The sequence below is a fragment of the Apium graveolens genome, chromosome 1 (genome assembly GCF_009905375.1).
Source record: "Apium graveolens cultivar Ventura chromosome 1, ASM990537v1, whole genome shotgun sequence".
Classification (NCBI taxonomy): Eukaryota; Viridiplantae; Streptophyta; class Magnoliopsida; order Apiales; family Apiaceae; genus Apium; species Apium graveolens.
In genome coordinates this window covers 158,621,057-158,635,932 of record NC_133647.1, presented here as the reverse complement: position 1 = coordinate 158,635,932, position 14,876 = coordinate 158,621,057, and the positions used below count along the sequence as shown (strand labels likewise).

General features: G+C 36.0%; 1 protein-coding gene across 1 annotated transcript in view; it reads right to left on the bottom strand.

Moving 5' to 3' along the window:
• Positions 1–223: 223 nt before the first annotated feature.
• The window catches only part of LOC141668782 (protein ILITYHIA), a 30,772-nt gene continuing 16,119 nt past the window's right edge, over positions 224–14,876 (bottom strand). Inside the window, exons 28-60 of the mRNA XM_074475800.1 lie at positions 12,716–12,888; positions 11,584–11,661; positions 11,349–11,496; positions 10,229–10,351; positions 10,062–10,118; positions 9,875–9,985; positions 9,593–9,784; positions 9,323–9,496; positions 8,820–8,930; positions 8,626–8,695; positions 8,324–8,402; positions 7,888–7,990; positions 6,771–6,941; positions 6,546–6,668; positions 6,346–6,459; positions 5,674–5,780; positions 5,527–5,578; positions 5,305–5,411; positions 5,162–5,221; positions 4,951–5,065; positions 4,733–4,843; positions 4,518–4,655; positions 4,328–4,450; positions 4,135–4,206; positions 3,693–3,805; positions 2,601–2,759; positions 2,396–2,492; positions 2,138–2,320; positions 1,749–1,943; positions 1,484–1,663; positions 1,219–1,351; positions 793–871; positions 224–535 (exon numbers count right to left, since the gene is read on the bottom strand). Of these exons, the coding sequence (XP_074331901.1) occupies positions 493–535; positions 793–871; positions 1,219–1,351; positions 1,484–1,663; positions 1,749–1,943; positions 2,138–2,320; positions 2,396–2,492; positions 2,601–2,759; positions 3,693–3,805; positions 4,135–4,206; positions 4,328–4,450; positions 4,518–4,655; positions 4,733–4,843; positions 4,951–5,065; positions 5,162–5,221; positions 5,305–5,411; positions 5,527–5,578; positions 5,674–5,780; positions 6,346–6,459; positions 6,546–6,668; positions 6,771–6,941; positions 7,888–7,990; positions 8,324–8,402; positions 8,626–8,695; positions 8,820–8,930; positions 9,323–9,496; positions 9,593–9,784; positions 9,875–9,985; positions 10,062–10,118; positions 10,229–10,351; positions 11,349–11,496; positions 11,584–11,661; positions 12,716–12,888 (3,894 nt within the window). The 3' untranslated portion in view covers positions 224–492. The remainder of the gene's footprint in view (positions 536–792; positions 872–1,218; positions 1,352–1,483; positions 1,664–1,748; positions 1,944–2,137; positions 2,321–2,395; positions 2,493–2,600; positions 2,760–3,692; positions 3,806–4,134; positions 4,207–4,327; positions 4,451–4,517; positions 4,656–4,732; positions 4,844–4,950; positions 5,066–5,161; positions 5,222–5,304; positions 5,412–5,526; positions 5,579–5,673; positions 5,781–6,345; positions 6,460–6,545; positions 6,669–6,770; positions 6,942–7,887; positions 7,991–8,323; positions 8,403–8,625; positions 8,696–8,819; positions 8,931–9,322; positions 9,497–9,592; positions 9,785–9,874; positions 9,986–10,061; positions 10,119–10,228; positions 10,352–11,348; positions 11,497–11,583; positions 11,662–12,715; positions 12,889–14,876) is intronic.

Genomic DNA, 14,876 nt, shown 5'->3' with positions numbered 1-14,876 from the left:
CTTGAACTTTGAAAATTTATACAACCTTTAAATCTATAAAGATTTATCATAACACAATAACATTTAATAATAAACAGCTCTATCGTTAACTTCTGAACTAGTAATTATCCACAACAGCGGTACACCTACTCATCATGTCAAAAAATTGCAATGCACCAGCAAATTATATCACAACACTTGGCAATCAGATCCATGATGGCAAGAGCCGAAAGAAGCAATCACATCCACGGTGGTAAGAGCCGAAAGAGGCCATTGCAATATATCATCAACTGTCTTCAAGGACAACAAACTATTTTTGCTTTTCTCATCACTCGGTGTTCAAAACTTCTACATAAACAATTACATCGAGAAATACAGGGATCTATTATTTCAGTGGGTTCTAATTATGTATAAATGATGTGCTGGAAAACTTCTGGCTGCTAATTTTTTCTACAAAACTTTCATCGGAACAGGACTTATGAGAAAGTGAATCCTCGGGAATTTAAAAAAAAGTCAGCCAATCAACAAGTCATTGTCACTGTCTTCACTGTCATCACTGCATCAAAATTAATTCAGCAATTACAGAAACTAGCATAAACACAAGTACACATTCATGTCTAAAACATATGCTCTATTTTTCTAAAATGAATTTATGATATAAAGAGTAGATTCGTCAAGTCTGATGGACAAACTAGACCGACTGAATAGCATGAAAATTAAGATATATTTACAGTTAGTTTTCGTTTTTTAAGAAGTGATTGATTTAATACACAGTAATCAAGCAAGGGAACATCTGAGCAAAGTATAAATTACCTATGTTCAGGAAACTTCGAAATGCGTCTTGCATCTAAGCCTGTTATGAATTTCTGTGAAGTCTGAATATTGTCTGTCCCTGAAAATTAGAGAATAGAAGATAAACTTAGGTAATTTAAAATCTTCTGAAATCAGAATCGTAAGAATAAAGAACAAACATTCACCAAATATAGGAAGGGTTCCTGTTTGAATATTGTACCAAGCACGGGATAGAGGAAAAAATCATTTTTTTTATATATTACCAAGCACGGTATAGAGGAAATATCTACCAAAAATAGGAAGCATTCCTATTTTGGATATTCCAAACAGTAACAATTTTTTGATATTATACCCATCACGGGATGGAGGAAAATTCCAAAAAAAAAATTATATTATACCATACATGGGATAGAGGAAATCTATAGATAGAGAAATGCATGCACACACCTTTTGTTAATTGGAAGGCATGCAATGCACATCTCTCGGCAGCAAGTCTAACAGGAGTGCTTGCATCCTTTAAGCAATCAGCCAGAGAAGGTCCGAATACTGTTATGTAGGTCATAGTCACAGTCGGATTGGCCTGGATTTAGAATTTGAAATGTCAAACAAATATCAATTACACCACATCATGCAGTAGTTAAAAAATGAAACTTTTGTAGCAAATTTGAATAGGGTGCACAACAAAATTTGAAGAAGTGATCCAAGATCTTACTTTCGCAACGGATTTTAATACAGATAGCGCCCTTCTTCTGACTTCACTCGAATCATCCTGCATGGCTGATACAATAGATGGCATAATTTCTGAATGTGCATTGGTGACCGATGGTTCACTTAGAGTTTGATGAATTAAAAGCCTTCCTAATGCCTTTGTAGTTGTTTCACGAACTGCGAACTGCCCAAAATTCATGGTATCAGAGATAATCCAATTTAAATAAGGGAACTTTCTAATAATGTGGTTAAAGTCCTAGTAAGATAACCTTTTCATCATTTAGGGCAACTTTAAGGCAGTCCAAAATCTTTGAAAATAATGTGCAACCACACAATCTGGAAGGCTCGTGCCTGAGGATGGAAGATATGGTCAGCAACGACCCGTGTCTGGAGCAATAGTCTGGAGACGAGGCCGACTTGGAAAGCTCCTCAAGTAGTTCAAGAAATTGATCATCTTCCAAGTACTGTCATATTAAAACATAAAGGCTTGGGGTCACTAGGGACAGATAAAAGTGGAAGTTAAAAAATTCATTAAGATATTTCAACTAGTAACATTTCCGTCTTAAATTATCATTTATTCCATATCATGCATTCAAGATTAACAAGGACATAAAAGATAAATGTAAGAAAATGTAGTCATTTGTGTTACATGACAAACCTGTGATACCATGCCCAGTGTGCTTGCAGCAGATAATCGAATTTGATCATCTTCACTGTATATTAATTCCTTTAGGAGAGTGTAAACACGTGTTCTAACAGCACTACTCACGCTCTTGCCTGCATATTTGACTACACCTTTGAGAGCAGTCAAAATTGCCTCACGGACTTCACTTTCCGATGCCTGACCAAAACATATCAAGAGTTAAATTCTTTTTACCAAAACATGCAGTTGCCAATGAAATTTAACAAGTATCACCTGCAAACTAGAAAGCAGATCACCAACTAAAGGATCAACCCTGGCACTGAGTGCACTAAGCTTCCCAAGTGCAAGAGCAGCGCTCGAACGAACAGTCCTGAATTCGGGTGTTTGCATGATAATGAGATAAATATTTTCAAGTTATCAACTTCCTATGAAATGCTCGGTTACAAGTAAGGATGTATCAGTTACGTTTAAAACTTGCCTGGAGTTATCCCGTAGACACTTGATAAATGTTGTTTGAAGCTGTGGAAGAAATGGTTTAAGGGCTATACCTCCCTTTCGTATCATTATACACAACGTTGACAAAATTGCACTCTTTACTTGCATTGGAAACCGATCACCGATGATTCGGATAAGAGGCCTGTTGTATAAATATAAAGTTTTACATATATTACAAAAATATATCGAGATTTGAATATGAGATATCTATTAACAAAGAAAGAGGCTAGCAGTTCTAAGACATTATAACATGGTAAACCATATTTTAGCATCTTTTGACTATGTGCATTGTGTTGTGGAAGGCACAGAATTAGGAAGAGGATGCGCAGTCCTAGCCTGGATTGTAGGTAAGGCGCTGCCCCCATCAATGTGGCCAGGGCCTTGCGGGTGTGTTAAATGATTTCCACGTATTTCTAATTCTTGATACTTCAGTACTGTATAAGGTCGTGAATCTATAACGGAAAGCTCTTTCAGGCTTACCTCTTGCTAAAAGACAACCACCAAATCCCGGCATCAAGTTTACTAAATATATTTTTTTTTAAAATATGCCTAGCAAGGATACTCTTTGATGCAGAACAGTACTTGAAACATAAAACTACTTGGAGGAATGAACCAAAGAACAAATCTCTACCTCAGCAATAATCCCAAACTGAATTGAAAAATATATTTAGAGATGTAACAAGCTGCCAAATCAACAGCTACAAGCGCAAGACATGAAATTTTTTCTTACCTAAAGTGTGAAAGATAACTGAAGGACCCCGAGATCCAACTAAACGATTTTGAAGCCCTTGAGTTTGTTGAACTTGGTTTATATGTCTTCTTAGATATTTATTTATATTACATGACAATGCCAATTTCTACTATTTCGTTACTTCATTGAACTTAAAAAGAGATTAGTGTACATAAGGTTTTAGAATTTAATTAACTATCGAGTGAGTTTGCGCTTTTCAGAACACTGAGCCTCGCAATCAACAAGATGTAAATAATAATGAACATGATGAAGTAGGATAACTAATGTATGAAGTCTAAAACTTGCATGTATTTTTATCTATATCTACTTGGAGAATGCACATACCCCGTAATGGGAATGACGAACTCCTTCAGAGATGCTTCACCTGTCACCTCAATTAATTCTCCTAAACCCAGGGCCGCCTGTTCCCTTAGCTCAGCCGATCCACTAATTAATCCCTGAAATTACAATTGGTTTTAATCACTCGCTGGGATGCAGAAAGTACATTGATCATACAGTACCAACTTATTTAGAACGAATTCATGCATCCAAGATTTACATATTTTTGAAAGTATATAATGTAAAGTAAATATTGCATTCATACATACCAAAGGTCTATAGCATTCAACTAACAAGAAAATGCACAAAACGAGCAAGACAGGAGCTCGTGCAGACAGATGGCTAGTAAGATATTTTCCGGACATGGCAACAAATAATTTGGCGAAACACATTACAATTAATCAAAGAAGGTAGATGGCAATACAGTAAAATATGAGTGATTTCACACCTGAAGGAAGATGGGAAGCAGTGGTTGAAGAGCTTTCGGAAGACAAAAGCCTGGTATGAGAACTGGACCTCCCTTTTTAAACAGAAAACACTTATGTTCAGCTTCTTACATAAATAAAGTACAAAATATTAAGGAAAGGCATCACATTTATCAAACAAGCATCCTTGTAAATCTAATTTCATCTGTAAAACACCTTTTTCTTTCGACGTTCTTTATCCCTGGATGTTGATACGGCATCACGGACCAATTTAATATATGAAGGAAGTACTTCTTTTGGGATAGAACCAATTACTCTTGCCAGTGCTTCCCAAGAGACCTGATAAACAGTTGGTCAAATAACGTGCACAAAGTAGGAATCTAAAATGGATCTTTGACAAACTTACAATCACAGTAGATTGATCAGAATCGCTGAGCATAATAATCAAGTTTGAAATCATATTTGGAGCTTCATCCACCACATATAATTTGCTATTCTTGAAGAAGTATCCGATAAGATAAGCGGAATGCTTTCTAATTGAAGCCTGAAAATATAGAAAATAAATTATTAAGTGAAAGAGGGGGAGTGACACTACATATATAGTAAATAAGGAAATCAGACCTTATTATCTCCGACTCCTTTAAGTAGCTCTCCAATCAAAGAGTCAACGCCTTCGTCATCAATGACCAATACAACAGTTTCTGCAGCTTTCTTCGCCAACTTCTGAATATCCTGAATAATAATGAGGAAAGTTGTAACAATGGAACATGTACACAACACAGTAATACAGTAATAACGTAAGCATCTAGAAAAATAATTTCTGTTTACGTTTATCGAACCTGATCACCATCACCCATTGCGGAAAGTAAAGCAGGAAGAACAGTACCAAGATGAAAGTTAAGACTGGACCCCGCAACCTCTGCTAAGGCACCCAAAGCATGTGCATTGAAGGCACTGGAAGTGTAATCAAAGATACAAATACTTAAGCAGCAGTAACTTATGAAAAGCAAAAAATCACTAGACCAAAAATAGAAATAAAAAATAACATACGAAAGGGGAAGTTGAACGAGCTTGGGCAAGATATGTGGCAATACAGCTGTCGTCCTGACACTGAAAATGATGAAAAAAATTAACACTTCAAACTAGCAAATTAAAAAAATAGAACTTAAGCTGAATAAAAGACAATTTCCTACCTTAGAATTTGTTTGAGACCATCAAGTGCAGTTTCAGACATCTGATCATCCTCCAAAGCATGAAGAAGAGTCGGGACAATTTCATCAATCGCTTGCATGCCAGCGCTCTACGATTTGAAAACTAACTGATCATTTGTGTTTACAAAAGAGACAGGAAACACTCACACACAAACACACACACATGCATACATATGCACACTCAGCCAACTATAGAACACGTACCTTGTAGAGAGTACTAAAGGCTAAGCCTGCAGATTCACGGACCTCAGGCGTACTACAAAAGAAATGAAGTATTCCAGTTGGTTACATATAATCAAAGATAAAGGCTGACTTGTGAAATAAGTTTTTACTTTGAATCAAGCAACTAACCTGTCACAAAGTGCCGTACGGATTGTGGGAATCAGATCATCCATGAAACTTAACAACTGACTCTTACCAGCACTTGCCATCACTTCACTTAGACCAATACAGACACCCTGTTGTTTGGTGTAATTAGGGTATAACAGACTAATGAATCTATTTTAACTGGATTACAGCAGCAGTCTTCCTAGTGTCAACTAGGAAATGTTTTCAAAAAATTGAATGTTTTTTTCCTTTTTTGGCCGAAAAATAAGCGTCAAGTATCCAAACCCATGTCCAAGTATTTATGCCCGACATGGATACAAGGTACTCTATGGAAAATATACAGTCGGACTCGGGATAATATATACAATATTTCTGTAAAACAATGAATTAAATGGTGGGGAAGAGACAAATAATGTTTTCTAAACAACTTTATCAAAAGTTTTACAGAAAAGGAATAAAGGATACATATTAATATACAATCACACATACACATGTATTAATTTATTTAATTTTCTAAATTAATCACAAGAGGATTGAAAAAAGATGTTAAAGTTTAAACATGAAGGAACCCTAATTACTATAATGTGATCTATTTACAATTATTAGTTTATTACAACATCCGGAAAAATTGAGTACACTGCATTTCAGAACTGCAAATAGAATATTCTTCAAAAAAATAGCAAGTCAAAGACTCACCTGCCGTCTGCTCATGCTAGAGTCTTTCAATCCTTTCGATAAAATTGGGATTATCAATGGAAGCACTCTCTCCCCTAGCTTCCTAACAAGCTCTCCCAATGATCTCCCTGCTACCTGAAAATATAAAAGTAACATGTATATCATGTTCTGATCCATATATATCCAAGGCTGCTATTAACTTTTAGAAAGAAGATGCAGACCTGCCGCCTCTCAGATGAGGAGGATGCAAGAGACGAAATTAATGTATTCATTAGCACCGGCATTATTTCCTTAAGAGTTTTTGGGGTGTTCGCAACAATAGTTTTCCAGACATGTAACGCAGCCTGGTTTATGAGAGATTGAAAGAGATTTACGCTTAGATGATTGAAATGCATTTAAAAAAATTCAAGTAACATGATCAACAAAAGAAACTGTATCACATATACCTGGCGTACACTCAAACTGACATCAGTTCGAACCATATATAATGCAGCCAGCACCTCGTTACGCTTCTCCTTTCCAAGTACCTCTATAATAGCACGGCCATGTGCTTCTGTACTAGACCCTTCATCATCACTACCACCCTCCAGAAGTGCTTTTCCAGAAGTTCCAGCAACCTGAAATGAAAGATAATGTCATGATATGCATAAGAGGCTATTGACATATAATACGACATCTGACAAAATTCAATATTTTTACAAAAATGGAGAGTAATCAGTTGAGCAAGTAAAAGATAATTAAAATATAAAAAAAATAACAATCCGAAGAAAATAAATAAATAATAAGGTTCTGGGGACCTCAGCTATCTGACACAGATGAAGCTGAGCCTGCTTAATTTAAAATCTGTACAAGCATCAGTTTACCCTACTATAATAAGAGAATGGGCAGATGCAGAATTTATTACAAAATATCTCTATGTAAACAGTAGCTGACTTGTGATGCCTGCTGATCACCTAGTTTCTCCCACCGAAACAAGATTAGTAGAAATAATTAAAAATTAAAGAAAATTAAAATAACTTGGTGGATACTAGAGAGTAGCTACTGCCCTAAACATTAAACTTCCACCACTTCCGTGACAAATAGATGTTGACATTCATTAAAATATTTATTACACTTCAATAATTGACTATGGATGACTACTTGGTCACCTGGTGGACTCCTTTTGGAAAGTCATCGGATATTTGACCAAGAAAGGCATCATGATAACCTCAGTACACTGACTTAAGGGAATTACAAATAAAGATATTAATGATCATGAGTAATTATCATGAGTAAATTACTGTTGCCGTGTGTGCAACAGTGTAATATCTATCAGCATTACCCTGTAGATACGAAGAGGGAAAAACATCTCTGTTTTACAGACAAGCTCAAGCAACTTTCTACAGTTAGAGGTCTAGTAAGGAAATGCTTATGATTTGGACTCGAAACAGAGAGGAACATTATTTAATTTAGTTCGTACAAGTTGAGGTGCAGCTTCCAGCAGCAATATATACATACCACAAAAAACATCCAAGTAAATCAATAAGCAATCAACAGATCGAGAGAGAAGAAAGAAATACATACCTTGAACAAAAGATCACCCAACAATTCAACAGAACTTTGTCTGATACGCCAATTGTCGCTGAAAATTCCGTCCTCTACAGCAGGAAGAAGTAGAGGCAACGACCTAATATTTATATAAACGCATCACTCAGACATACATTAATCACTAAGATGGTTGATATTTTACTACATAAGAGACCACATTGACATTGCCCTTAGACGCCAGAAAGTGATTCGTATCCCAATAATCATAAAATAACTGGTAATGATACTATAATGCCACAAAATACATCTCACATAGTTTACTGTGCAATTATGTTTTTCCCACTAGAAAAAGAATTATGAATCAGTACTCTGTGGATCTTGGTTACTAATAATAGAGAATTATTAGAAGCAACATATTCATTAGATGTATCAAACACCACGAGCATTAATTAGATAGTAAAAGTAAACATACGAGGTCGCATAATGTTCCACCAGGACATGCCCAGCACTAAGAGCGGCTTCACGCACAGATTCATTCTCATCAGCAAGACCTGTATGAAATTATAGGATCGCATCAAATACAGAAAGAATACAAAGACAAACATAACAGGCAATCACTGCTTATGTAATGAGATTTAATAAAGTAGCATGTTTATTCATGACAGAATGAATTCATCATTGAATAAGCTCCACAGAAAAGATTGAACTAGTACGAAAGTGGCATAAAACACATAACTGAAATAGTATGAAAGCAGAGTAAAAAATAATTATTACCATCTAATATAGCAGGAAGGACCTGCTGCAAATAGTTCTGGAACTGCAAGCCTAATGACCTAGGTAGGTACTGTAGAAGAGAATAGATAATTAGATTTCACCCAAAATCAGAAGTAGAGAGAAGACCACTTTTTTACAAAAAAAAAAAATCAATTACATGACTATGGCAAAAAAAACCTCACACTGATATTTACCTTAAAGAGCGTTAAATGACCATCACGAACAGATGCTTTCTGATGAGAACAGTTGCGGATGACATCAGGGAGAATGTGTTCAAAGTGTTCTGTTCCTAGTGCAGCCAATACCTATACAGAAACTAAATTCTTTGAGTATTTGAAGAATTCAACAAATTAGGGTACTTGCTTTACCAGATAATATTGGGAAAACATACTAACAGCAAGAAAAACGGAGCCTCAGTAACTTGCAAACCGTATCCCCAAAAACTAAAGCATTAGATGAAGACCCCCCATCCCACTTTTAATTGCCATATTTCCTAATGTGTTTGTCCCAAAAAGTGTTGTTCACATTGTTCATATGGTAAATTAAGTGTTAATTTTGTTTATTATATGAAAAGAAATTCATATTGACAGTAGTTAATAGTTTATTTACTATGATTAAATAAAACATATTTATATTAATGGCATGGAGGATAACCAGATAAGAAATAAGAAACTACAGAAATGCACAGATAATTTACTTCACTCAGTCCTTGTGCAGCTCCAGAGCGCTCAACATTACTACCATCAGATTTAAGAGTATCTAACAACCATGGGACAAGATCTGGGAATTTATCTTCTCCCATTCCTCTAATAAGAGAACCAAGAGCTCTAGCAGCAACAGACCGAACTTCAGGGATTGGATCCACAAGAACCTAACAATTTTGGAAGCAGAAAAGAAACTTGTTTATCGTGATGACCATTTGTAGTACTGTAAGAATTATAATTGGAATGATATCAAAAGGAAATACCTTTTTAATCTCAGGAAGAAGCATATTTATATAGGGAATCATGTCCTTTGGTTCAGTCACCAATGAGCACATATTTCCAGCAATTTGAGCAGCTTTCTTTTTAGTCTCAGAACTCCTCTCCCTAAGTCCTCTATGAATAATTGGTACCAATAATGCGAGTGAAGGAGAGTCGATTGAATTAATAAAAGTAGTCTGCAGTAAGCAACAAGAACAGATGTCACCAGGATGATTATCATGTGCATATATGCATTATATTTTTACATTATGATCGCTGATTCTTACTTGAAGTAGGATGTCCAGCGAGTATCGAGTATGTTCATTAGGATCAGTAAGGCCCAATAGAAGTGTGGGGACAAGAGCAGAAATTTCCGGATTCTTGATCACGCTCCCAACCTGGAATGCAGTACATTAATTATATTGTACTGATTAAAAGCAAAGTCTTTCCAACCTAATATCAACAAGCTATCACCTGCTGCAGTGCAGTCTGTGCTGCCGACTGTACTTTGGGGTGGGTATCTGTTAAAACCTTAAGGGGCAAAAAAAAAAGTATAATTAATATCAAGACATGATCTTCATTTTTTCTGACCTAACAAAGGGTGAACTAAATTACAGAGAATGCATGACTATCGCGTATACCTCAGTTAACTTAGGCACAATTTTAGGAAGGCACTGAGACAGCTGTTGAGGAGCACAGTAAGCCATAGCACCAAGAAGCTGAACACTGCTTTGCTTTGTCCGCCAAGCTTTATCCTCGAGGCCCTGACAAAATTACGCAATTTTAACATACATCTTGTCATCACAAAAACAGTAAAAATGCACTTTTAAAGTATCTGGCTTGACAGATTCACTCCCAGTACGCCAACTTACTTTATGACAGACCGAGACCTACTTGCATTCATCTGTTTGTAAGAAGTGTTAAAATGAAAGGGAAAATATCTTCGCTTCTGTATAGTGGTGTTTCTAAATTCACACATTCCTACAATGCAAGTGAATGGGGCCCCATCTCATTCAAAATAATGTGGCTTTGTACACAACAAACAGGGGCCTCTACAGCCGACACGCAGCAGACGAAGTTTAAAGTTGAAGAACAAGATAATCGGTGAAAGCTAATAATGAAATTAGAGTCTAATTTTGTGAATTAAGTCCAGCTCCGTACTTTGAGTGGGATGGTCTAGATAGCTTGAGCAAGTTGGGCTCTCTTTCAGTTAGTAATTTGGTTGAGGAGATATCTTATCAGAGGAGGCTAGTCACTGACAATACTGCTTTTCCAAGATGTTACCCGAGGTTGGAGGAATTTTGTCAAGTAAAGGAGGTTGATTACAAAGGATAAAATTCCTCATCCATTAAATCTTCCACTAAGGGTGGAAATAGAGTTGACAAATAGGTACATCTTTCCACTTACATGTGGAAATATGGATTAACTACCACCCACGTATATCTTCCTCCAACACTAGATAGAGTAAAAATATATCGAGGACCTTGAGTGAAGAATCTTTAAGATGCTCAGAAAGGCAAGATTATAGGTTTGACAAAATACTTAAAATGTCATGATTTTATGTAGCCAGGATGATACTGAACCTTATTATATGACCCTCTCCTCTTCTTTGATTAGGCTATCACCTTATCTGTGTCATGTTAAATTAGGAGATAGGCATAGCCGCAGAGGAAGAATAGAGGACTCTTCGCAAGCAAATTTGATGTATGAGGTGTAATAAAGCTAAAGAGAACAGACAACACACTATGTATGAGGTGTAACCTTTAGAAGTGATGGAAGGACGAGCTTCACACCCTGTGCACTGAGCTGAGACATCATAGCCCGAGCAGCACATTCCGCGGCTTCTCGAACAGCAACAACTTGATCAGAAAAAGAAACCAAAAGCAATGGTAGCATCTGAATCACATACCTGCCATAGAAAAGAAAAGCATCATCTGTGCACTGATCTTATATGGATATAAAAAAACGCTTTACCGATAATTTGGATTCTACATACGGTTCAAAGACCTTTCCAAGCGTCTCACAAAGGCACTCAAATGCTAGTAGGGCTCCTTCACGGCATTTTGCTGAATTCCTGTACCCATATTTATCCATAGTTAACCAGAACACACATGAACTTCCTCAAAGTAAACCTCAAAAATACAGGAAAGAGCTAGCTTTATATGTTAAAAGAGAGTAGACAAATGGATTACTCCTATTCTATATAATAGAAACAAAGACAATATAAATTTTACTAGAAAAGATTGGTAAACCATGAGAATCGAATGCTTGGCTTCATAGTCAGGTCAGCAAATGAATTGTGTGTTAAATAGGTTGTTCATAAAAATTATAACTTAAAGATCAATACTTGAATAACAGACCTGATTAGGAAAGTAGGAGCGTGTAAAGATAAGAAACATGTAGAATTATATATTCCATAGATAATTGCAAGTAATTTACTAAAAGTGATGATTTTTAAATTAAATTTAAACACACAAAAGCTAAATGAAAGCAGCAAAAACTCCAACGGGGTTATTAGGTTCAGACAGACTCTACACACCACATCATCTTTTCCTGATATACTTCTAAAATCTGAACAAAAGATCTATTTGAGAACATAATATGGTTATTATTGCTTATTGATGCCAGAGCTCACTTACCATATGTCAGTTCTGCGTTAGCAGAGTCCCACATTTGATACTCGGGTCATTCTTGACTCAACAATTTGCTTTTCATTCTAAAATTTTACTATATGTACAATATTGATTATTACTTTGTAATTACACCATCTTTCTATAATAAAATTCTGAAATCTATACAAACGACTTATTTGAGAATAAATTTGGTCAAACTCTGGGTTACTATATGTTGATCCAAGGTAACACATCAAACATTATCCTGACAAGTATGTAAGGAAGACACTAGGGATCAGATGTTAAGGTACTTCTGGCAAATACAATAGCAATTTTTTTTTCCATCTTTAATCATTTAGAGAAGTTCAACATGAAGACATCAAAAAATGGTTCGGAGATGCTATAATTTGCTGCAATAAATTATCTCCCCTGTTCTCGATCTCAGACATCATTCATATCTTGCTTGGCACAAAATTACAAATAGAACAGGACAAAAAATACTTGCTGAGAAAAAACCTGTCAGCGAGACCTTCACGTAGAACAGCTGCTATCCCATACTTCTTTAAACAAGAAATTTTAAATCCCTTCACTAACCCAGCAAGTCCAAATGCTGCTCCACGGCGCTCCCCATATTTGTCACTCTTCATCAGCTGATCCAAAAGCTTAGAAACAAGAGCCAGTGCATCCCCCTGATGACACACTCAACATTGTTAACTGAACAATCTGCCCAGCTGCAGTTGTGTATGATATATGTAATAAAATAACAGGTTATAATAATCAGTCGACTTTCTGTTCAAGTGTTATATATTCTGTATACGATCAATTCGGAAACCCTGTGCATGAGAAAAAACAGGTGGAGCGTTTCACTAGGTTTGAAATGAACATGACAGCTAAAATTGATGCAAATCATAACAAATCTGAGTAGATCATGAACATTTAAAGCATGTTTCATTGCAGGTAGAGCATTAAGATTTTATTGAATTTATAAGAGAAAGGTTAGATGCATCTTCATCTGGTAACGAGAGAAAACTGAAACGATATATTTTTTTGACTTAATTGGGAATAATCAGTTTTATTCCCCCATCCCCTTTCCAGGTATTAGCGGGCAGAGCTTCCCCATATGGAGACAAGCTTAGTCACAGGATACCCATTTGGCATGCCCCATTGAGAAGCATAATGAACCTGTAAATCCCTCGTATGTAGATTAGACCAAATGATACAGCTATTGAGATTGTCTTAACGTTAGTTGTGGTCAACTCGCATTTCTCTCTTCGGATGTTAAAAAACATCTAGTCATGTGATTGAATTGCTTTGCGGTTCAATCACCCTTTCGGCTGTTAAAAAACCTCTTGGGATAGTGATTGAATTGCTTTGCGGATCAATCACCCTACTCAAATACATTTTATTACCTTATATCAAATTGGTATTAAAACACAAGTTATTCCACAGATTCCTAATTTCTTTAAAATCACTTTTCATAGGCAGAACATATATGTTCAAAATAGCCTACAATTTATTAAAAAGAATTATTCATCTTCAAATTTACTAGTGATGTAAGTTGACTGTTAGAAACCTCCTATCATGTCATCAAAGATCTTCATATACATTACCCAGTGACTGCAAAATTGAGCACCTGCTTCTTTATTCCAGCCCTTACAGGTATAAAGAGGAGAGAGATCCCTGTTCGTTATATTTCTCCTAGAATTTTCCACATGACACCCTAAACTTTGCCTGATTTACAGCCTGGTCAACGTTTTCTTTAAAATTTTAGAATTTACAATTACTCTCTCCGTTCTGAAATCGTCCTATGTAGCAGAAAGAAAGTTAACAATTAACCATCTTGTTCAGAGCGAATTAGTACAAATATAATAGATTTCTACGCTAGAAAATTCTGGTACCTGCCTTCTTTTTCGGACTCTTAATCATTGTGCATATGGTTCGACTGGGGAATAAAAGCCTATCGAAACTGCTATCGGCAAAAAGTAAATGTAATGCTCTTAAATGAAGTGCTAACTGGAGGACAACATGTTCTGCGCGCAGAATATTGCATAACATATTGTCAATAATGTACTTTATTGAACTAAACCCAACTGCTATAAACTTTGTTTTAATCATGTCCTAAGGATGACAAGTTGACAACACATATAGATGTCATAAGGGGAAGATAAATGTGCATCTCATCTGCGGTCTGCCCAACCATATAGGAAGATTGTACACAATTTGTTTAAACAACTGTGGGGAAAGCGAAGAACCGAAAAGTGTAACATCTCAATTCGATTTTATGCAGAAAAGGTTTCTCAGGAGACGAAAGATATTGATGAGTGACGACGGGAAGCAGGGTTGAGCAAGTTTTAAAAAATCCAAGGCGGAAAGAAAAGATATGCCACGTGATTAATTATTTCTACATGACAGCGTGATGACAAAGAAATACGTTTTTTAATCAAAGACGGTGACATTTCTCCAACACTGTATCCTACCCATTGAAAATTATTAACATACTCTTCAAGTTAAGCATGACTATTTCACCACCTCCACAAATCAGATCAAGTCTCCTTTGCATGAATATTAACTTAGAGAAATGTTTGTTACTATTCCAGTTGCTACCTGGCTGGAACCAACTAATAATCCAATTGATTGCTAAGAGGTTAATGACTCAACTCGACTTACTAGGCCCTTC